General features: G+C 44.9%; 1 protein-coding gene across 1 annotated transcript; it reads left to right on the forward strand.

Annotated features, from left to right (window-relative positions):
• Nucleotides 1–684: 684 nt before the first annotated feature.
• Nucleotides 685–3,723, forward strand: mafaa (MAF bZIP transcription factor Aa). Its single transcript, XM_070832947.1, has one exon. It carries the CDS (start codon nucleotides 1,001–1,003, stop codon nucleotides 1,934–1,936), a length of 936 nt encoding a protein of 311 aa, XP_070689048.1. The 5' UTR covers nucleotides 685–1,000; the 3' UTR covers nucleotides 1,937–3,723.
• Nucleotides 3,724–25,354: the final 21,631 nt, after the last annotated feature.

Below are 25,354 nucleotides of genomic sequence, written 5' to 3' on the forward strand. Positions count from 1 at the left end.
GTCGGGGGCCACGCTGTCTTTATAAAAGCAGATTGCCTTCCAGCGTCTCAGTGACACTGCGTGGTTGCACCGTCAAGCTCTTAGAAACAATTTGAAGGCCGTTAGAGAGAAAAACCAACTGGAATTTATCACCTCTTGCATAATTATACACACACACAGTCAACACGTAAGGTCAGCAGCGCGCCCCGGTGAGGGGGGACAGGACCGCGGGGATCGAAGCTGTAATCCGCTGCTTGAATCAAATATCTGGACTGAGCACAGCAACAGGGGACCAGGCTCTCCTGTCCCTCCAAGCAGGAGCTGCAACTTCAGATCAATCTCCAGTGCATGTGAACTTTGAAAACTTGTGCACGTGTCATTCCATTTTGGATTCCCGGGACTTTTTTTGTTGGCACACCTTTACGCATTGTCTGATCTGATTGCGTGAGAAAGTTTCTCCCCCCGGGCCAGGCAGCGGTGACTTTATGATCAAGTTGTAAACAGCAGGAGGCGAAGAAGGATGCTTGGAAAATATTTATAACACACCGAGCGGAGGAGACGAAATCTCTGCGTGTGACTCGCTCGAGCAGAACCGAGGACAGTAAATCACAGGGAGGCAAGTGGGCTGCAGAGGTGAAGCGAGGACAAGACAGGTTGGTGTCTCCAAATTCACCGGGCTCGAGTTTCAGCCGCCCCGGGGGCTCCTGGTATTAAAGCGTGCATTTGACCTGGGATAAGTTGTCAACAAGAGCAGCGAGCGGAGGCAAACTGGCAGGTGTACAAGTTCATTTACATACATACGTATATTCACGCCACTATATATAGAAGTTGTCTTAGGGACGAGCAGCCTTAATAAGTTCCTCCACCCGCCCCCCGGCCCTGCAGCAGCCCCACGCACCGGGCGTGTGCGTGCGTCTATATATACACCGTACAGGCTTTTATTCCTCCTCGCAATCTGTATCCGAGAGGGCTGCCCGCCGTCGGTTTGGCTGTGAGGGCAGGAGTCGTCGCATGGACTGACATGGCTACCGACCTCGCCATGAGCGCAGAGCTGCCAAACAGCCCTCTGGCCATCGAGTACGTAAACGACTTTGACCTGATGAAGTTTGAGGTGAAGAAGGAGCCTCCGGAGGCCGACCGCTACTGCCACCGCCTCCCGTCCGGTTCTCTGTCCTCCACGCCCATCAGCACACCCTGCTCCTCCGTGCCTTCGTCGCCGAGCTTCTGCGCCCCGAGTCCGGGCGCGCAGCCCAACCAGAGCCTCACCAGCGGGGTCAACAGCAGCGGCAGCAGCAACAACAGCAGCGGCAACAACAATCACAGCAACGCGGGGAAGCCTCAGCTGGAGGACCTGTACTGGATCCCCAGTTACCAGCACCACATCAACCCCGAGGCTCTCAACCTGACCCCGGAGGACGCGGTGGAGGCCCTCATCGGTAACGCGCACCACCATCACCACCACCACCAGGCCTACGAGGGCTTCCGCGGGCAGCAGTACGTCGGGGAGGATCTGTCCACGGCCTCGGCGGCCCACCATCACCAGGGCCACCACCACCACCATCACCACCACCACGGCCACCACGCCCGCCTGGAGGACCGCTTCTCGGACGAGCAGCTGGTCAGCATGACGGTGCGGGAGCTGAACCGGCAGCTGCGGGGCTTCAGCAAGGAGGAGGTGATCCGCCTGAAGCAGAAGAGACGCACCCTGAAGAACCGGGGCTACGCGCAGTCCTGCCGCTTCAAACGCGTCCAGCAGAGGCACATGCTGGAGACCGAGAAGTGCACCCTGCAGAGCCAGGTGGAGCAGCTGAAGCAGGACGTGGCGCGCCTCGTCAAGGAGAGGGATCTTTACAAGGAGAAGTACGAGAAGCTGGCCAGCCGGACCTACAATGCCGGTGGATCCGCGAACACGAGAGATCCGTCCGGGAAACAGGCCAACACCGAGTTCTTCATGTGAGAGACTTGTAGCGTAGACTCTGAATTACACCCCACTCAAACATCCTCGGTACATTAATTTATATTTTTCTGCGTTTGTATTTTGTTTACAGTTATTCCCTCGACAGAAAAGACTTAGAAACTCAACATCTAAACAAGTGATGCGCACAGAAATAATCCTTGTGCGCATTTTGAGTCTTAAAGATGTTTTGGCTAAACTTCTGTTCGCTCACTCCAAGCTGTCAGCTGAGCACATGGGATCACTTAGCCTGTAGACTTTACTGTGGTGTAACAGGAGTCTTACTGCACCAGTCTGACATTTATCATGACTGTCTTAATTCACAGAGAGGAAGATGATTTTGTCTTAAAACTGGGTGGGGGGGGGAGGGGGGGAGAATGGTTTTTAAAGGAATCAGATTGGACTGAAACAGAAACAGAAGCAGAAAAAGCAATACACAGCCTCTCCCTCGGCTCCGGGGAGCCCAGCAGACTGTTTGTGTGAGAGCGAGGCGGTCTGTGATGCAGAGAAGAGACCTTTCAATATTGCAAGTCTATAGTTTCCCATCCCTATTTGCAACCCTGCATGCAGGACATGTATGGTAACCTCCAGTCATCTCCCAGAATCCTTCCACATGTATGGAAAGCATGGCCCATGGTTCTCTTCTCCCTCTTCTAAGGCTTCTCCTCCTCCCTCCTCCCTCCTCCTCTGCCATCAGTAAGGCCTGGGTATGCAAAAAGCCACAAAAATGTCCCCCCCCCCCCCCCCCCCCCACCCATAAACCCCGGAGAGGTGCAAGAACTGCGGACAAACATGCAAAACAATCTGCTGTACTGCGAAACATGGATGCGTCTTTAACTGCTATTTTCAATCAATTTTTCTATTGTTTTAAAAAGAAAAGAAAAACGACAAAAAGAGATTAACTGAGCCAGATTTTAGACTGTATTTATTTCCACCTGTACATAATGTGTAGAGAAAAACAGTTAACTGTGTTATTTTACCTTCTCTCTTTTTAAAGAAAACTGCTTTTGTTGCTTGGATTATTCGAAATGTCTTAATACAAATGTTTGTATGTTACAGCATGCAAATCGTCTATGGTATCCTCCTCCTACTGAACATGTGTAATGTCAAAGGCAAGCCTATACTGCACTAAGAAGAGATCAAACTGGACGAACGTTTTGTTTTCTACTGATTGATAGGACCTTTGATCTGTCACTCTCTAAAAACCTGGATGTAAATTTGATGAGGTGAGAGCCTCAGTCATTAGATGGACAAGGACTGCATTCGCTGCTAAAACTCTATGCACCAACCTGATGATTAAAATGACTTAGTTTAATGGTTCTTTTTTTTCTTTCTTCTTCTTCTTCTGTTTGTTTTTTACTTTCTAATATTTGTAGGCGAAATTTCGTGGGGGCCTGCGGGTTTATTCTGCAGCCCGGTGTCTTAATGAGATCTTGTGTGTGATGGGAGGATGCTTGATTGTTTGAAAAGAGGAGACTTTGCCTGCTGGTAGAGCTTACTGTTCTTGGAGGAACTCGATGCATTATTCTGTCAACAAGAAGTCCCTGGTTCGTGTGTTTTCTGCTGCCTAGATATATGTGCAATATTGTGCAGAAGTGTCCGGTGCTGCGCCAACCTGTTGCAGGAAGAGAAGCTGGGTTTTTATTACGTTCAGATCAAAATGCCACAGAAAAACAACCAGAATATGCAACATAAAAGTGGGATTGATATTTTTAATTCTCACCAAATGTCCGGATTTTTTTGTACGAGGCAACAAAATAAAAAGATAAAAATAATAATTTCGCAAAACATCTGCAAATCAGAGTATTTATTTTTTAATTAGGCACCAACTATTTCCTTTTAGCAACTTTATTTGCTTTAATTAGATTTTTTTGGGGGGGTTGACAAAACCCCGAATTTGAATAATTATTCCAAACAGGCTTAAAAATCCCATCGTGATCTCAGAGAAGGCTGCGCTCAATAAAAAGGAGATAAAAAGGAAAGCAAACTTCTGCACAGTGCTGTTAATGTATATCTGTACATATAATTTCTATATTTATTCAATGAACGTGTCCTAACGTGTCTACAAGTGAAAAACCTACAAAGTGGAACGTTGTTGAGAATCTTGTTTTCATAATGTTTAATAAAAAGTTCTGTCCCAAATCTGTCGGACTGCTGCTGCTGTCATTGCCACAGAAAAGCTTTTATTTTGGAAACAAAAAGACAGACAGAAAAAGGCGTCCTGCCTCTAAATAATTGAAGCTCTGGGTTTATGTAACAATGTCATAAATTTGTTTCTTATTTTTAGGCCAGCAGAGTTTATGAATTTGGCTCCAAACAAAAAAAAAAAAACCCGTTTAACAACCAGTTTATATTAAAGGATGGATTCTTGTTTTTACAGGCTAAATCATGGTGATTATTTGTGGAATAAAAATAAAAAATAACATCCAACAAACACTTTTACGGCCTTTAAAACATAAAAAACATCCATCAGGCCTAAAAATATAATATTAGAAAATAATGATAACGATAAATATGGCAAATAAATTTGATGTGATTTAAGGAAAAGTCTATAATAAGCTGTAAACACATCATGATGTGATAAAGGTGACAGTGAATCTGCATCAGTAATATTTTCATTATTATTATTATTATTATTATTATTATTATTATCAGATGCAGCACAAAAGCAGAACTAAATTCATCATTTGGCTCTTCATGGATGTTTTCTCTTTTCCTCCTGTCAGTTTTTATTCTCTGGTAGATTTCTGACAGAAGCCGCTCGGCTGTGATTTGTTCTCTGCTGTCAGAGGAAGTTAAACTGCGCCTGCTTTGGCTCTCTGGAGCCGGGGTGCAGTGCACGATGTCGGGGCAGAACCAGCCCCGATGCTCGTCACCATCTCCGCTGTGAGGAGGCACGAGGAGCCGCCCTCCTCCTCAGCTCCTCTGCCCGGCTTTGGCCGCCTGTCAGCGGGCCTGCGAGCGCCCCATCGGCCGGTGATGGATGGATGAAGCCGGCCCGGCCTCCGCCTCCTCCCGCTGCCACCGAGCAAACGAGGTAGGCGAGAAAACTCTGCGTCTCACTCTGTGTGTGTTTTGAGTGTGTCCATAGGGCAGCTTCTCATGATACCCTCAATGTCCACAGTGTGTGCGCGCACTCGTGCACGCGCCCTAAACTACATTAAGTGCTCTCTCCTCCTCCTCTTCCTCCTCCTCCTCCTCTTCCTCCTCTCAGGATGGAAGTAGCGCGGGTAGAGACAGATGCCACCCCGCGTTGGAGCTGATGTGACACCGCCGTCAGGCCCGGTGGGTGGCGGCTCACTTCACACACATATCATAACTCACCGACTGTGTGTGTGTGTGTGTGTGTATGTGTGTGTGTGTGTGTGTGTGTGTGTGTGTTTGTGTGTGTGTGTGTGGTGTGGTCAGTAGATAGTAGGTTTGACGTCAACAATAAAAAGTCAGTGATGTGCACAGCATTGCAGCTTCTGCATGTTTCTTTGTGCACTGAAGCCCGTTTAAGTGTTTGAAACTGTTCCTGTTTAAACAGCAGCACGTCTGTCAGCTCAGATATACAAAGAGTGAGTCTCTGTGCAGGCTGTCAGCTGGACACGAGCCTCAAACAGGTCAGTTTGACATTTTCCCTTTGTTTAAAGTCTTGTAATGGAGGCCAGATGGAAGAAGAGTGCATTTTACTTATCTTTTCCTCTTTTCTTCTATTTTATATATTTTATATTTTCAGTTTTCCTCATTTGTTTGTCTGCAGCACATCATTTCAAACATTTGTGTCCCTTAAAATAATCCAGTCCCTGCAGATATGAAACCTTTCTGTGTATCCTTACATGCATGCTTGTGTGTTTGATCTGTGCAGCCATGAACAGCCTCACGAGTCCAAACGTTTCTCTTCACCAGCTTCAACAACTAATAATTAAACTGCTGAGTGATGAAATCTTTTTTGGGGGGGAGAAACACAACCTCAGTTCAAATTTTAATTTTCTCTTAATATCTCTCTCCTCCTCCTCCTCCTCCTCTCTTTCTCTCCCTCCTTTCAGCCTCTCCATCACTCTCCTCCTCTTCCTGTTTTTGCTGACTCAGAGGAAACATTGAGCAGTGTGACAGCCATCACCTCACAGAGAGTCAGAGAGAGAGTGTGTGTGCGTAAAACACACACACACACACACAGATTGAAATGGTATGCAGTGGAATGAAGGAACAGGCATGTACTACGTGTGTGTGTGTGTGTGTGTGTGTGTGTGTGTGTGTGTGTGTGTGTGTGTGTGTGTGTGTGTGTGTGTGTGTGTGTGTGTGTGTGTGTGTGTGTGTGTGGGGCAGAGAGAGAGATCACCGTGACAACACTGTGGGCTTTTCTTTCCATAAATCAGGGCAGAGTCCATCCGAGCTGCATCTGAGAAACAAAACAAGTGAAGCAGGGAGAAGGATGGAGAGAGAGAGAGAGGGAGGGAGGATAACATGCAGAGAGAGAGAGAGAGAGAGGGAGGTAGAGAGAGGTGCAGTGTGTCTCTGGCGTCTGGAGCTGCTGCTGCTGCTGAGATTCAACACAGTCAGCGTCTCTTCGGCTCAGCTTACCTACAGTATACCCACCCACCCACACACACACACACACACACACACACACACCATAAACAGAGAGTCCAGAGACTCAGAGGGGAAGCAGCTGATAGATTTGCATCCTTTTTATAAGACTGATAACAACCTCAGCCTCCACCTCCTTTACCTGCTGCTGCTCCTCACCCCCCCCCCCCCCCCAGTCTGGGAAGCCTGAAACCCTCAGACTCACTTTTTAACAATCAGGGACTTTGAACCATTTCAGGGTCATATCAGCTAAATCAGGCTAAAGAAGGATCCTGGATCAGTGTTATTTTAGTTTAGATTGTGAACTCTAAATGAATCAAATCACTACAAACTGAGCGACAAACAGAAAACCTGAAGTGACGGCATCCCAGCATAGAAACGCTGGCTGGTTTCTGGGTAAATAAGGAGGCCTGTGCTGCGTCTTTAACTTCGATTAACTCGATTCTGTTAGCAGCCTTTAAGGTTCTCGGTGTTTTTCCAGAGAAAATCAAATGATGACGCCACCAAAGAGGAAACAGGTGAAAAATACACAACGTTTCCGCTTTGCTTTACTCCTCAGAAGTAAAAGGCATCGTGTCAACCTCCCACCTCCCTGTAACATGCAGAAAAGAAGGGAATCTCCCACAGTGGGGACAGTTTGAGGTTGAGAGCAGTGATAGCTCCACTCTCTGCCTCCCTGCCAAACCAGCAGCACCAACACGTCAGGCTCTGAACCACCACTGTGGCCTTCATCGTCGCTGCTTTCCACAGAGACGACATGTGCTGCAGTGTGGACATGAAAAATGAGGCTCAGCACGTTACCACAGCACCACAAGTGAATTTTGCATCACCACCAGATGTAAACGTTTGGCTGAAACAAGTGCAGAGGGTGGGGGGGCAGTTCTCTCTCTGGGCCTTCATCACCAGGAGTCCAACAGTGAAGGCTCATTCAGCAGCAGGTGTTGGAAGTAGCAGATGCTTTTTATGTGAGAGAAGTATTCACGGTAAAACTAACATCCTCTTTTCATTTAGCAGAAACCCACACGGCTCCGTACAGCAGTGTGTTGTTGTCGCTCCCCAGGGGGGGGTCAGCTTTAGAAAGTTGTCACCTTGCGCAAAATGTAATCGACATTTTTGATAAATCACCTGCGTGCTGTGAACGCTCACGGGGTATTAATAATTATTACTCCTGATCTGGTGATTGAGTTAGTGACCCGGGGGCCAGGAGCCCCCATAGAGGGTGGGGGCCAGGGGGCCAGCGCGCCATCCGGAGCTGGTCCCTACCTGACGCACCAAGGAAAGCAATTTGGCAGCAGTGGTGCCGTACCGCTGCTGCGACCCCTGAGCACATGCCCTGCCTCCACCAGCTCCACACTGTCACACACACACACACACACACACACACACACACTCTGACACGCCGCATGCTGAGTAGACAAATTCAAACATGCTATCACAGGAGAAAATATGCCCAAACAGCAAATCTAACCTTGTCCCGCGCTTTGAAAATACAGTAATAAACAAACCTAACTGGCAAACAAACAAATAAATGAGAGCGGCTGGATGATGTGCTGATCTCTAAACAAGGAGGAAGAGGAGGGAGGGAGGAGGAAGAGGAGGGAGGAGGAGGGGGGGGTGTGGTGTTTAAAATGTGCTTCATTTTACATGAAAGAATGTAAAATGTGCCATAAAGGGAAAATGACTCCCAGATATTCTGTTTAAAGTAAAGACACAACTGTTATCAAAGTCATTTACAGTATCAAGCACAAGTGGTGTTTTAACTCCGTTCTTATTGTTTTGTGCTTTTTTATATCATCTTTATGTGTTCGCTTGTTCTCTCGGCTCATTATCTGTTGCCAGAAATTCACTTAAAGAGAATTTCCTTCATGTTTTTTTATGTCCTGTTGACGGTGGTCACGAGGCAATTTACTGAGTCAACCTTTTAACGAGGGGTCGAGTTCCTGCTGAATCCCTCAAACCACCTCTATCACTTCCAGTCATGTTTCACTTCCCCATCTGTGTGTGTGTGTGTGTGTGTGTGTGTGTGTGTGTGTGTGTGTGTGTGTGTGTGTGTGTGTGTGTGTGTGTGTGTTTGATTCAGCATTTTATCTGAATCATTGTCTCTCAAACCTCATTCATTTTTATTGTGTCACAGGTCACACAGGCCTTTTTGTGTTGATGGTGGGTTTGTGGCTGTGGTTTTGTGGGCAGAGGGATCACACACACACACACACACACACACACACACACACACACACAGCTGTGAAGGAGCACACATGCTGTTGACCAGATGAGTCTGTGCAGTAATGCAGTGGAGAGGACTGTCCTCAGTGGCAGTGGAGGGTCAATCGGCAATCAATTATTCCACTCAGCCTGGCCTGCAGCCATACCACACACTCACTTCCTGCACCAAACACACACACACACACACACACACACACACACACACACGCACACAATCACAATCAAAGATGCTGCACTCTCACAGTCCTTCAGTCTCCAGTTCACACTTGTCCCTGAAACCTCACATATTTTATGTTTTCACTATGTGACGTGTTCCCTCGTGCTCATGTAACACTACAACAGGAGTTAATTTACCTCCAGCCCTGTTTTCTAAGGGTTAAGGGATGGATTTGGTCATGGGTTTGTGGAGCGAAGAGTCCACACAATTCAATTTCAGATACATATTCTTTGTATAAATGGATTTCAAAAGCAGACCCGACGCAAGAACTCCTTCATGTCCATGTGAGTCTGTGTGGATAAGATATTTACACCCTGACCGACAGGTTTAGTTTGTTGTTGTTTCAGATTTATCTTTTAATTGTCCTTCATTCTGATTTCTATACACTTCTATTCATTCTTATCTAATCTTGGACATAATTCTTGTCTTCATTTTTGAGTGGGAAAGAGTTCAGTCAGTCAAGTCCATTTTATTTATGTAGTACAACATCATAAATTTGCCCCCGAGGAGATTTACAACCCGTACAGTACACACACCCTCTATCCTCAGAGCCTCAATCTGTACCAGGACTCAGAGGTTACTGGATTATTCCCCAGATTACGTCCAATGATGACATTTTTTAATTTCTCACTTGCTACACTCACTCTGCCTGTAGAAACTGTGTGTGTGTGGTTTAAGCTGGAGGAAGACTGTGATCATAACACACTGGTTTGGGTTAGGTAAGTAAAACACTACACCTGCACCGCTTCCTGCATTTGCATTGAATGTTTGCATTCAAGATAAACTATAATGTGTAGATTTTCCCAATAGGAACATAAATCCTTTACTCCAGTTGTCTGTGCTCACTTTAGCTGATTCTGGAGACGCTTTAAAAAAATCCTGCACTCTTACACCTGCTGGAGAAAATGCTTCATCAGTAAACATGTGTTTTTATGGCTTCTTCACATTACATTCATTTGGCAAAACGACACGCAGTGGGTGCATTCAAACTCAATAGGAGCCTTCCTCAGTCTTGTCTTCCTCAGTCTTGTCTTCCTCAGCCGACCACGATGTTTTTCCAGTGAACTTCCAAACACTCTGGACTCTCAGACCAATAACCAGTCTGTCCCTTACTCTCACCACGAACCGTATGAGCGACACTCTGCATGAAGATTTGCAACAGTCTCGTCACATGTGGTGCAGGAGCTGTTTTTCTCTCTGAGTGACTCCCCTTCAGTCCTGAGGGTGGATCTGTGTTTGCTTGGTGCCAAACAGACTCTCACAGATGACAGGGGAGTTCCAGTACCACGACGCCCGCTGTCAGGCACCATGTCACCCTCTGCACCCGCAAAATGCCGCGCAGGCACTCGTGGTGACGACGACGGAGCAGCTGCAGAGCCGAAGTGACTGAGGCGTCACTGAGCCTGACACACACACTTAGGACCTGGACCCAGAGGCAGACACACACTGTCCGGACTGATGCACATCTAAAAGGTACCTCCCCCCTCCCCCACCGGCAGACAGAGAGACTGTGTGTGTCTAATGTTAACTGGGTTTGGTCATGTCTGTCTTGCAGGAGGACGTTCAGTGTGGACAGACACTCAAAGTGAGAACCAGGTCTGTTCATCAATGATGAGGATCAGGATCAGTGAAATATTACATTTACAGGTAGCACACAGCACTTCACAGCTAACCACGCTCAGGAAGCATGTGTTTATCTCATAACTCTCTTTATAAATACACATCAAACTGCAAGTGATGCTTTCCATGTCTGCGAAGCCACAAGGGTCCATATTTAGTCTGAGGAAATATCTGTTATTACAATGTGAACATTTCATTTCACTTTGGACCGTGAACATAATATAAGTACAACAGATAATTTCTTTCACTTTCATTATGAAGTCTTGTTAACCATTTTCACTTTGGGAAGGAGTCAACCAGTAGTGAAACACACCAGCAGAACCAGTTCTAGAGTTTGATGGGAGTCAACATCAAGTTAATCAAAAACATTTCTTATTTTATTCTGTATTATTTCTGTAAGTTGAGTTCAAACGTCCTCATTCTGACAAAATGACACATATGAGCATTTCAGCACCCTGTAGGACAGACGGGGACCAGCATCAAGCCAGAAAATAACTTAAGTTATGTTGCCTGTCGTTTAGGAGGTAGTTGGTTAGGTTTGGGCAGCAAAACTATTTGTTCAGGGTTAGGATACAAGTGTGGTCTGGGTTACATTAGTCGGCCTGTGTTTGACACACAGATGTGACAGGAGACTGTACAGGTCGGCTACATACACACCACGTTGGAAAAAGGACCACTGTTGTCCCATCCATATGCTGCTCTTGAACACAGAATGGCTTTTCCTCATACCAAACGTCTCCAACAAACCTCTGACTGGTTGATTTACCAATCAGGCAAACAGCCGCCAATGAGACCATGAATTATTTGGACGTGTGAAGCAAACGGCTCGGTCATGGGTGGTTTTTACCATTTGAACAAATTTGTAATGCTGATGTCTTTCTAGTGAGGACGGACTCAGTATTGTATAGTTCTACATGTGTTGGGAGAAGTTGGGTGTATGTGACTCCTAAAAGTTTTCCTCAATTAAATTTAGAGTAAGAATATCGCAGAGAGAGAGAAAGCGTCAATTCACTCACAGGAAGAATCTGACAGACTGTTGGAGTAACAGAAAGCGACGGTGCGACGTCCTCTTTCTTCTGCGATGTACCTTAAACTGGGGTGCCCTCAAAGCCGCTGCCTTATAAAAGCATGTCCTCATTTAGCCTGTTTAATAGCGAGCAGAGGAATCGTTCTGCGGGAAGAGAAAGACGAGGAGAAACAAACAGAATGAAGAAGTGTTTGTGGTGAAGGAGTGCAGACTCAGCGCTGCCGCCGGGCGCACAGAGGAGACGGAGACGGAGTGCTGAAACTGTCATGGCAGCCCTCGCTTGGTGACAGAGAGGTGTGAGCCGTCACAGAGAAGACGAGGAGGAGGAGAGGCAAAGGAGGAAGAAACAGAGAGAAACTAAAGGGAGTTAGTGAAAGAGAGGAGCTACTTGTCTGACATGTTGCCTTTTCATTTAGAGGTATTTTTTGTGGTGAGAGATGTTGGCAGTTTGGGGCCAGCGCTTCTATTCCCTCTGTCTTGCGGTCTTTTCTCTAACTGATAATGTTCTCTACCTTCACTGCTGCTGCTGCTGTTGTTGTGGTAGTTGTTGCTGTTGTTACCGGCCTCATTCTTCTGTTTTGGTTCCATGTTTCTTGGTTATATTCAGTGTAGAAAAGTTCTCGTCCATTCTTTGTCAGTCTTTCGTCAAATGAATGGTAATAACTGTTCGGCCAGCTCTCTCTTTTTTTCTGAGACACTGAAACACTTGTGCTCACGCCGTATTTCTCCTCTAGATCGATGGCGGTATTTAGTTCAAAAACAAGTACGTGCACATAGAGAGCAGGTGCTGAGCTGAAGGTGAACAAATCATGACAAACAAATAAGCAGCTTGGACTCTGCAGCAATGCACAGCGCGAGATACACACTTGATGTAGTCACATGAGAAGTCAGCCGAAACACACACACATCCATGTTTATCTGTACACACACACACAACAGTGTACATGGTTTAGTATACATACAGTTGTGGAGGTGATTCTCAATACAGTTCCCCAAAAAACAATAAATCTATACTAAAAGTGTTTAGGTAATCAATAGGATGTCCCTAACCACTGTGAGGCTCATAGGCTGCCATCAAATGTCCATTTCCTCTTTGACACCCTTGGGTGACATAGTGTTTAGAGTGTAGATCCACAATAGTTAATGTTTAAAAGAGAAGTCTTAACGTCCCCTCCTCCTCATTAGATCACCCTCTTTTGGCATTTTATTGAATATCTAACACGTACACACACACACATGGGGAGGCAGGTGTGTGTGTGTGTCCCTCAGTAACAACACCTCCACCGCTGTATGTGTGTACAACATACAGATTATAGATTATCTGTATGTATAGATCACAGAGGAACTAGTAGTAGTGCAGATAAAGGATGTGTTAATAGCTTTTGTACAAAGTTTGCCTTGAAATGTGTCGAGGAGATCCTGTGGAGACAAACCTCTGATAGTTAACCAAAGCAACTCCACTCAAGCTCCTCTCACTCCTTTATTCTGGAGCTTTCACCTGCATCACGAGGTTATCACGAGCAGGTGACGTTTGCTCTCAGTTGCCATAGAAACGTAGACGATGACTGAGCACCTTTAGGACTTCATATCATTCTTAAGCTTAAAGCTATTTGTAACTTTTCACATCTAAATGACCAGAAACTCACACATACAGGACTGGACTGTTATTGGCTGTTGCCACGGTGATGCCAAACCCCAACTTAAGTTGAAAAACCAAAAAAAGAGATAAAACCAGCTCGTCTCTGCGCTGTGAAATCCTCACATTCAGTCTGGCGCCACGAGGAAGAGAACTCAACATCAGATTCTCAGGATTTTCACTGTTTTATTCGACTACAATGGAAGAAACGATGGTTTTCAGGTTTGTTGATCAATAATCATACGCAAAGTCAGTCAGCAACAGAAACATTGACCTTCATTTTCTTTCTCCCAAAGCTGCCGTTAGAAACAACTTTCTGTCGCTCATGAACACACCATTCAAATCAGCTGGCCGAACAGTCTATAAGAGCAGTCGTCTGCTATAGAGTATCAATAATCTGCAGCTTTCTGCTCGACACAACAACTAAAGCAGATAATTGAGCTGATAAACACGCTGCTCGGCTCTCAGCTCTCGGCCTCCTGCTCGTCCTCGCCCTCCTCGGTGCGTCTACAGTACGTCTTTATGTTGACTGCACCACCTGTGATTCTCGGTGGTGTGGACCAGCAGTCGCGCATGGTGACATTCACACGCGATCAGCCTGATGAGCGGTTGGACACACATTACCACCACCCCCCCTTCACCAGCCAGCCAGCCAGCCAGCCAGAGGGTCTCGGTCAGATCGGCCCCCATGAATAAGTCATCCTCCACGGTCCACTCACCCGCCCCTGTTTACATGGATTAAAATTGCATGGCCTTTATTAAGATTTAAGGACGGGCACCAGGTTATGGCGAACAACAAAAACACACTGAGGGGGTGTTATTTAGTCTAAAATCGTGGCTCTTGTTTGTTGGTCTGGTGTGAATGGACTGTTTACAGGTTAGTGCTGAAGTGATAGTGAAAGCGATAAGTGGAAAACACTGACGGGGCAGAAGTGGAGGGTGGAGGCCCACGTTCCAAAGAAGAGCCGCACTGCGTTGTGAACATTTGGATAGAATTGTATATTTCCTTTTACTTTCATTTCTTGGATTCGGCCAAAAAGGGGAAGTAATTAAACACATTTGCTCAAACAGAAAAAACAACCAGCAGTGACCGTGTGATCGCTCCAGTTCTTATTCACATCCAGAAGATGCAGCTTGGCATCAAACATCTAAGATCCCTGACAACTTCCCTCCACACTCGATTTACTTAAACACAACTTTGTGATCCTGACTGAGACTTTTTCTACTTTTCCTCAAGAACATTTTAGAGGGAACTTGTGCCCACACCAGCAATCCTTCTTATCATTGATAATCTTCTTCTTATTCTTACTAGTATAGTCGTAGTATTGTTGTTGTTGTCGTGCGCTGTCATCCTCACATCTCAATGATCTTTGTATCCCCCCCCCCTCAGTGACAGCAGGCTTTGAGTCTGGCTGCTTGGAACAACTACAGTCACGTTTGCTGTTAGACTTGGCTGAACGACACACTGTATAAACTAGTTCATACCTCAGTCTCCACAGATGAAACATGAGACTCGATGTGTCAGCTGTTATGGGAGTTTTTGGCGGGATGCGTGTGCACTGATATTTCGCTGTGCAGGGTCTGTTTAACTGTAGGTGTGCTGATGCAACCCGGTCTCCTACTGTAGCAATTATGTATACAACCAATCTGTGAACCCATTGACTATTGTCTGATGATGCTTTAGCCTCTGGGGGCAGGGGCCAAAGTTTCTGTGCTTCCGTCGCAGCCAGCAGACATCCAGATAAGGGATATCTGGGCCAGACGGCATTTCAGCTAATCTCAGTAAATAGATATCTGCATGTCAATGCAGATAAATTTAAGACAACTTAATAAAAAGCTAAATCTTCATTGGGGCGACACCACTCGGACCACAAGTGGAAAAAAAAAAAAAAAAAAAGAGGACCTCCGTTCAGATATCAAGAATCTATTTCATTTGTTTTCTACCAAAATACCCAGTCTTGCTTTACTATATCTGCTCGTGGTGATTGCAGCATTATTAAACTTTTAAATGATGATGTTAAGGTGCTCACAGCTTTTGGTTAAGGTTATGGGAGGATCAGGGTCTTAATGTAAAGAGAAAGCATTTAAAAGTCCCACAGTGGACAGACGGTCTGACATTTTTACTGTAACAGTGAAACCAAACTGTTTTTCACTCTGACTACTTTCATTTTGTATTTTGTTTGTGCATTTTACAGCTTTTATTGAACTTTTATTTGAAAGCAAGACTTTTAATTGAGTAAATGTGTGCTGTTACCTCACTGTGGTGAATTTAAAAGTAAAAGAGTTGAACACTTCCTCCACCACTGGATTCTGTTGACTTTGTCCACAGAGCAGAAGGACGAGTCACATCTGCAGCCTGTCAGGTTGAGCTGGGTTGAAGTTGAGGTTGAAATGTCACGTCATTCTCATTAGTGAAAAGTCCCACAGTGCGTCTGCAGCTCCTCTGAAAGATGGAGCAGTGGTGCGTTTGGTTAAAACCTCAGGATTTGCGTCCAGAGTGGAGGGGAAGTGGAGATTCATCAAACCTGTCAGGAGGGGAGCGGGTGGGAATCCCCCCTGGAGAGGGAGCTCACCCTGCTCCTGATGAGACAGATTCATCTTCCACATACTGTCAGACCACCGGACCTCCACGGTTATGTGAGGAGGACGAGGGATGAGTGACAGCTGTGGGAAATCCAGGGTGGAGATGAAGGGAAGGACAGAAGGGCGGAGCGTGCAGGGCTGATGTCAGGACGAGACAGAAAGACGAGCAGACGTGTTGATAAGGTCGCTAAGTGGGGAGAGCCTGCTTCCTGCAGTAAAGTCAGGTTCTTCTTCTGCATAGACAACGTTAGCTGACTAACAGCTGGAGGTGTGTTATTTACTATTCCAGGAGGAAAACACTGGTTTTGTTGCACTTGTTGGGAGGTGGAAGTCAGTCATGGTCCATCTTGTGTGATGAGGAAACACTGAGAACAGACGTCACAGTGAAGAAGGAAACGTCTCGTGTCCAGCAGTTGTTGCATCTTGATGAGTAGAAGTTATTGATCTTATTTTGAGGAAAAACCATATCAAGCACGAATGTTAATTTAAAGCTGAGTATTTTTATGTATCCTAAAACAAGTGTGGAGGGCAGATTAGCACCACTAACGGCAGGCTGATGTATTAATCTGATAAAACAATCAGAAAATGTCACATGACCAAACTTAGGTCTGCTGATAACAACTAAGCCATGACAGAGGAAGACCCTTAAACGTGGCTAAAAGTTTAAATAAGTAAGTTTATAGTCAAAAATGGAGTAGTTGAAGTGGGTTTCTCTCAGATTCTGAGTAAACAAACTGCAGTGTTTTGTCTCCAAAGGCAACCTTGAAACATTTTAAATTTGCTAGACTGTTTGTTCGCTTACACTTGTTTATTTCAGTGAACTTTGTAAAGCACTGTGAGACACTCTGTTGTGATATTGGGCTATACAAATACATTGAATTGAATTGAATTGAATATACACTGTTGCCCATAAAGTTGGAATAAGATGTTTTTTTTTCCTCTTCTCATGAAATGATTGTGACAATGTGATTTATTCTTGATAAATAAAGTTTATATCTTCTCAACTTTATTGATCAAACTCTTCCAAACAGATCACAGTGAAACTTAAACCACAATGAACCTTTGCAAACTGTATTCAGGCTTTAACAAGATTGAGGGTATTGAACAATTATTCCAACTTTATGGGAAACAGTGTATATATTTGACTTCTTCTTCTCCGTAGCAATGGTGAGGCCGCTGAGGCTTATGGGTAGAGTGGTATCAAGGGCCAACGTGATTTCTGAGTAAGAACACTGAAATAATTACAACCCAGCCATTACACAGGATTCCACTTTCAGGAATTTTGAAGACATAATTAAAGGAAAACCTGGAAAATGGAATTTACAGCAGCTCCACTAGAAATAAGTGACTAATGAGGTCCGTCAGCAGATCTGAGTCAGAGTCAACATGTGAACAGAGGATCTGCCATCCAGATGTGAACGGAGAGAAATGACAGATTAACTCAACACGTCCATTTTCCCCTTTTGTTTCAGCAATTAGACACATCTCTGTCCCTCCATCTTCGTATTTCACCCTCCCACAGGGGCGATCTGGTGAAAGAGGCCGTCTGAATCTATGGATGATTTGTTCACACAAGGAAAAAGTCTCTTTGTACATTTGTGAGGGAGTTTCCCTGCTGCACTCTGACGGGTTAATAATAAGTCTCGGTGGGGCTCAGATGGGACGTTTCTGCACTGGTCTGATACTGCATGTCATAAGACCAGTTCAGATTAAATATTCATGAAGCATGCTGTGTGTGTGTGTGTGTGTGTGTGTGTGTGTGTGTGTGTGTGTGTGTGTGTGTGTGTGTGTGTGTGTGTGTGTGTGTGTGTGTGTGTGTGTGTGTGTGTGTGTGTGTGTGTGTGTGTGTGTGTGTGTGTGTGTGTGTGTGAGGTGTCAGTGCACTCAGTGGGAGGTCAACTTCAGGAGAAAGAGAGGGGAAAGGTGCTGAGTTACCAAGGAGATGGTTCTCACTGCAGCCAGGCAGAGTGAAATACAAACACACTGCATGCACATTAATACTAAGAGCTTGTATCCACAATGTTTTTTTAATTAATAACCCCTGTTTCAGGCAGTATCATCACACACACACACACACACACACAAACCGCAGCAGTTATCATGTTTACAGGCCCGTTTCACACCATCGCCTCAGTTCACGCTCTGCCTAGTCTGAAGAAGTCGGCCCAGCACATGAGGGTGTGACCTGTGGACACCTGAGGGCGTCTCCCCAAATGTAACAGTGCAAATTCATTGTCCTGTTATCTCGATCCTCTATAGCCTCAGAAACACCCAAACTAATTGTTTGGTCAGTCATTGTCAATTCATGACGTCTCGAACGTCTACGTACGTCCAGAGAGTGTGTGAAACAGTAAAGGTGTGAACTCCAGCTTATACTCAGACAGACTACTAAAGTTGATGGTTAAATTGAAACCACTAAATGACAACTGTGGTATTTTCTGGGCCTTAATGTTTTGTGATCCAGTAGATTCACCTTTTGAAAGGCTGTGGTGTGATCTGACAGGCTCAGAGTGTTATTCTAAGTGTCTGACAGCATCATGGAAAGGATCCCTACAGAGAGAGACCTGGAAGATCCTTTTGGATCAACCACAAACAGCCAGTGTATTGATCTCTTCAAAGCCACTTGACTCCATTGACAAAAACAGTAATTTTACCCAAAACAAAAACAAAGGAGCTGCCTGCACACCACTGGACCTCGACCACCTCCATCCAACACACTTCACGATTCCTCTAAAGTTTGATCCACTGTCCCGCTCCTCCACACCTCCTGCAGGTAGTGAGTGAAGCCCACTCGGCACGTGTGCATGTCATTAATCTCCATCTCCTTCCTCAGTCCTCTCCTCCTTCTCGTTTTATCCCTGTTTAGTGCTCCTCTTTCTCCTTGTCTGTCTTTATTCACTCGGCTTCATATTTCTCAGCCTCACACTCTGTTTACATTTTCTGGCTTTACAACCGACAAAGATTTAAACTGCAAAAGTGTCACCAGGGTTTCTCTCCTTCTGTCTCCAATTAGGAGTTTATTTCCCATGATGCTTATTGTGTTGTGACTCGGAGTCCACAGAGACAATACACCTATGTTTCTACTGTGTGTGTGTGTGTGTGTGTGTGTGTGTGTGTGTAAAGTCAGTATCAACACTGATGAGAAAATGCCCAGTCAGCAGGCATTAAACACACAGGAGAAAGACGTGATAAGAGGAAAGACAAGGCGGAGGAGGGAGAGGGAACAACAAAAGACCGGAAAGTGAGATATGGACTAAAATAAACTACAATAAATAAATAAATAAACAAAGAAGAGAATAAGTAAAAAAAAAAAAGCAGAAAAGCTGTGACACTTTTCTGCAGATTTACAGAGTTGAAATCTCTGCTGCAAATGTTATCATTTGAAAAATCCCGCTGATACACAAGCTAATAAATCATACTGAACTATGATTTATAACTGTCCAGGTAAATGGGTCATTCAGTTTAGTAACATTACTTTTCTGCTGCTTTCAGCTCCTTTAACTGGCAAAGTGTTTAAAGAATAAGAAAAAGGAAAATATGTTTCTGGTCCATGACCTCTGCAGACGGTAAAAACTGAAACTGGGACACAGTCGAGGTTCAACATTACCGAGGTCACACAGTGATGGTAACTGTGTTGTTCTGAATGATTTTCTCCCAATTTAAGAATCTCCAGTCCGTCCCCTCCTCACCGCAGCGTTTGTCTCTAAGACCACACTGTAAGATAAACCATTAGAGGGAAAAATCCTGCATTTAACCCTTTCATGCATGAATTATTCTAACCTCAGCCAGCCAGTGTTTTATTCATCTTTAGGCTTGAAAAACAAGATTTGACCTTTTAAATTTTATAAAGATATATTTACATGTCCTGTAGTTTAAATCTAGCTCCTGATGCATGATGTACACTTCAGTGGACATGTGATTAATCATAATTTCCTCCCAATATAAAATCAATACTTGGAAAATTTAGCAGTTGCATGACTCCTTAGATGTTACTTGATGTCACCATAGTTTTTCTACCTGCAAGGGTTTCTTTTTCTAGAAGGTTTGAACAGAAAAAAATGAGCAGCTTGGTGTTTCTGGCTGTCTGTCGGCCATCTTGGCTTCACTCTGAGTGGATGAGATGATGCAGTAGCTTCACTGTAGCGGCTGATGTGCAGCTACGCCATCAAAACTCATGCATATACAAGAAAACAGCTTTTGAATAGCTGCACACTGTAGTGACCTCTATGTATGAAAGGGTTAAATAATTAAAAGTATGGAGGTTAATCAGTAAAATGTACTGACAGTATTAACTCACTTCAGAGTCGGTCTACCCTCTGGTTGTTCTACTGTTATATATTCTGTCATTACATCTTCGTTCCTCATGCATTCATGTAAAAGAAGGATTTTAAACTGTTTTGTATTGGACTGCAAACTATTTTTCCTCATGTGTTAACCTGATAGATATATACTCTGTTAATCAATTCATTGTTTGGTTTGTAAAGATTCTGAAAACAGCGAGAAAAGCTGTTACAATGACCCAGAGCCAAAAGTGACACCTTCCCAAAGCCTGTTCAGTCCAACCAACAGTCCAAACTTACTAATACTGTGTCCACTGATCTCTTAAGGGCTTAAAGTTTCCTTCATGTTACTTTATTTTATAAGGTATCATCATGTTTGGGCTGTTGTTGAAATTTCCCCAAAAAAATATTATAAGGCACAAAAAGAAAAAAAAAAAGAAAGGTTTATTTCTGGACACACATTTGATCAAAATTAGGCTAATTTTAATAATTATCAGAGGTTTGAAATGCGACTAAATGGAAATCAGGTGCCAGATTTAACACTGGAGGATGAAGAGAGACGTTAAGAGCAGCAGCGGCAGGAAAACAGAGGGATCAACAGAGAGATGAAATCTTGCCAGACCACTCACTGAATTATTCAGGCCTCCCTTTTCCGCACCTGTCATTCCACCTTTGCTTTTCTCTCTCCCTTAACCTCCCACTTTCCCTTCGGTTTGGTCTCTCTGTTCTGCAAAGTGAGCCACAAACAGCCGACGGACACAGACGCACCTGCTGTACAGATCCTGGAACGTGGTGAATGTTTGCACAGGTAGAAAAGTTAGATCTTCATGCTGTTACCTTCGCTGACAGCGGAGCTACTAATTAATAGATACAGTCTGGGTTTAAATGTGGTGCGGTGTAAATGTGAGGGAGCCGTCGTCCTGCTGTGTGACAGGTCTGACGGACAGGTGGCTCTAATGGGGACCGTCCATTTCTACCCTCCATTTTCCTGAATTATTGAAGGCGGGGCTAAATCCAGGTACCGTGAACTAACACTAACCTGAATGAGATCATTAATGTATTCTCTACCTCTGAACCAAGCAGGTTCATATATTCCATAGAGCATCTACAAGAAAACATCCCGATCTGGCTCACTTTGCATGTTAGCTACAGTCAGCTAACGTTAGCTACATTGAACCGCCAACGTAAATTCATTTGTTGATGTAAAACCACATCTCATGATGAATTTTACAAATAAAATGTCCACATTACAAACTTGTCTGGGAGGAAAAGGGCCAGTTCAGTCTGTTGTATGACAGACTTGTTGATCCTGATCCTAATGTCAAAAATAAACTTCTCCTCCTGGTCCATTTTAACAGATGTTCACCGCCAAACCTTACCTGGGAACATCTAAATGTGGCTCCTCTGGGGTGCACTGGTGGTCAGTTTTCATATGTAGGTCAAATAAAGGCATAAATGTTAAATTGAGACTGTTTCACAACGAGTACAAAACTTATTGTAGCTACTTCAAGATTAAAACGATTCAACATAAAGTTCTTTCTTAATAAACTTGAGGCTCATCAGAGCTGCGGTTGATCACTGCCGTTTTTCTGCCTTCTTAGCCAACAGATGTAGTTTAAAATGAATGTTTTTTACTTATTTATAACTCTACTTATTGATTCAAATGCAGTTGAACCCTTCTGTCACCTCCGCAGTGTATTAAACAGTAGTTTTCTAAACTTTGCTCGCTGGCAGGGGTTGAGTTTGGATTTGGTATGAGGTGGGGCTCTGGGTTTAGGCAAGTTGTTAAATTCTTTTCTTGTTGTTGCGGTGCCAAAGGAGTGCAAAGCCAGGGCGGACGCCCATGTATCGGACCGCCTCGGCCCAATTTAACCCGTTCATTGGTGGCTTTTTGTGTTTTTACACACACACACACACACGCATCAATGAGTAATCGTGGAAATGCAGGTGGCAGCTTTTCACATTTTAGTGAAAATGTGCTAAAAGCAAAAGAAGATCAGGTGTTTTAGCAGCTTTATTTGTGCTCTGTGATATTTCTCTGACTTATTGGGACGTTCAGGCTAAAAAGCACCACTCGACCGTCCCTCTTCAAGCCGACTCACGTGTTAACATGCACGGGTCATAATCAAGCCTTTCTGCAAAGGTGCGTGTCAGCAATCCCAAGATCTCATCCATATTAATCAGGGTTGGTCAGAGAATGCATAAGCATTCATTAGGCCTCATAAAAACTAATCATGGGCAGCGTCTAAGGTCACAGGACACACAGGCCTGCATGACAACATGCTGGACGGGACACTCTGCACCGACTACCGGTCCTGTCCTTGTGGGGGGGGGAGCACACAGGACCCTTTACACCCCCTTCATCAAGTCACCGCTATCACGTCTCTCTGGCAACAACAGCCTCCTCCAATGAGTAATTTATTCAAACTCCCATTTGCATTGATGTAGTGAGGGACTGCAACAGTTAAAAGTGCGTATTTTCCACAACCATATTGATCTTTTTTATCCAGTATGTTTTCATTTTGTGAACAGCTGGTTTTAGCCATGTTGAATACGTCTCTGAAGAGACAGCGGTCAGGCTGGTTTATCCCACGGAAGCCACTGGTGCATTATCCCTCCACCAACCATATCTGCTGCTCATATGATGAACTTAAGAATCTCATTTCTTTCCATGTTTTTTTTCCTCTGACAGATGTGTCCAGTCCCCCTCCTGTTCTACGGCGGGTTGGCCCAGTCACAACCATTCGTTTAATATCGGGTGGGTTTGATACAGTGACTGTACTGAGGAGTGCTGCTGAGGCGTTTTCATAAACAATCAAGATGGCTGCCGCTGAAGTGGAACGTTCTTCTGAATTTACTATCTAATCAGCATGAAAGGAAGTGGACGGTCTATTTTCTCTGAAACAACAGCACTTAAAGCTTTTGTTGATGCGTTTGCTGTGTCTCCGATAAGATTTGATAAAAGCTATGTCACGTATTGCTCTGGTTGGTTGGCTGTACGTCTATCAAGTTGTGTCCAGATGCATTTTGATCTGCATCCATTGAAAACTCCCCTTGAAAGTGGAAAATGAACGGGTTCCAGTCTAATTTGCACTTGTGAACTAACTACTAAGGCTAATGATCCTCAGTTTAAGTGGAGAATGTCTCGTCAGGTCATCTGTCGGCTTGTGTCTCTTGTCCCCTGACTTTAACAGTGACCTCTGGTGAGGTAAATGCTATATTTAACTGATAAGATGGCCTTAACAAGCAAATACAAACATTCTTTACTACATTTGCAGACACAGAAGCTAATCTGTTGAATTACGGGTAAACGAGGGATGGAACAAATGCTCTGCATCCAAACAATGCTGTCAGCGTGGATTGTGTTTTAGTCTGGAGCCTCACCTGGGACCAGTTTTCTATGGCAGGCCCCTTTCCCAGTGATAAGGTGATGATTCCTGGAGGATGGATGAATGAATGGACTTACAGCAGCAGTAGCGGTGAGGCAGGGGGACAACCACTTCATTTAGAACGGATGCTCTGTCCTGACTAGTCCAAAATTCTCAAAGTAAAAGGAGAAATGAGCAAGTTTGACCCAGCAGCTTGTCTCTTGCGTATGTTTGCAAAAATCCAGATTCCTGGCCTGATGTGTAATGTCAGTCTGGCCTGCGGCTAAAACACACAACGAGGCGATGTGTACATGAAGGAGCTGAGCGAGAGTGTAAATCTGAGCACTTATGTCAGTGTAAACTTTGAAGAAATAGAGGAGAGTTTCAAGTTCAGCAGTGCCCTCGGTGCTCTGTATCTAAAGTGGACAGACCTTGTGTCAGCAGGTTGGTTTAAGAGAACGCACACACATGCACACGAGCGACATGCACACACACAAACACACAAACACAGAGTGGCTGAGCAAACAACATCACCAGCACATAAACAGGTGTAATCAAACGCACAAAGTGCTGAAGAGGGTGGAATCTGTGACGTGCATGATAAAAAGACCCTTTGAGCAACTAAAAAGCAGACGTTGAAGACCAGAGAAGAAGAAGAAGAGAGAAGAAGAGAGATGAAGAAGAGGCCTTGGCCTGAGGCTTGTTAGTTTGTGTCTCTAACAGCAGTTTGTTTGAACCTCTGCGTGGCCTGTTTTCTTATTGACAGCTTCTCCTTCATCACCCTGCCAGGCTAGAGGGCCACAGAGGGGGGGTGCGAGGGAGCTCCAAGGCAGGGGAGGAGTCCCGACACACCCCCCCGTCAGAGGTGGACGCTGCAGCTAAAGCGCTGATGGTTAGCTATCGCAGCTCCCTTTGTGCTGAACCCCGAGCTTTAAAATGCTGCGTCTGCCTCCGACACACACGTACGTCCACACACACCTCAGCAAAAACAGACAGTTGGCCCGTCGATACACACCCGTCACCTGGCGCTGGGAAACGAGCGAGTAGAGTGTGGGCGACGCACAAGAGCGCGAGCTAACACACGTGCAGCCACCTAGGGCGCTGTGTGACATCACCAAGGCCCAGAGCTGCCTCCCTCAGCTCTTCCATATGCACCCCCCTAACAACACACACACACACACACACACACACACACACACACACACAGATCACCTCTGGTCAGATGTACAGTCTCAGAGGACACCGCCTGCCCCACCAGCACTGATGCGGTCATCAGTAGGGTCATTAATTGTGGCGTCCCTTGGGGGGCAGCACACCGATGCAGGATGGGACACGGTGGCGAAGGTGTGTGTGTGTGTGTGTGTGTGTGTGTGTTGTTGTGAGGACCAATTTGAGATTTAGACCTTGAGAATGAGGACATTTAGGTGACTGAGGGCATCAAGGACATATTTGGAAATTTAGCACCTTTTGGGAAAGTGAGTGCACTTTAGAAACTGAGGTAACTGGAGTTTTTCTAAATGAGACATTTTGGAAAATGACTTTTTTTTGGAAACATGTCTGGAAAGTGAGGATATTTGAAATGTGAAGATGTTTTTGGACATTAAGGTTGGAGTTTTAGACTGATTATGAAATGGTCTTTAATACTGATGCCTCTTTATGACCTACCATCAGCAACAAGATTGGCTTTTTCCATTTTATAACTCTAAATGCCTGTCCCCGGGTATGATTTCCCACAAAATAAGACTTAATGATTTACAGCCAGCAGTCTGGAAGAGCCCCTGTTTGCATTTTTGGCCATGAGAAGTACGTTAGCCAGGTTAAAGGTTTCTGACGTTATATTTGGTGGTCATGGGTGACGCTGGGGCAGGATGAGCATTGACTAAAAGTAAATAACT

This window comes from Pempheris klunzingeri, chromosome 6 (genome assembly GCF_042242105.1).
Source record: "Pempheris klunzingeri isolate RE-2024b chromosome 6, fPemKlu1.hap1, whole genome shotgun sequence".
NCBI lineage: Eukaryota > Metazoa > Chordata > Actinopteri > Acropomatiformes > Pempheridae > Pempheris > Pempheris klunzingeri.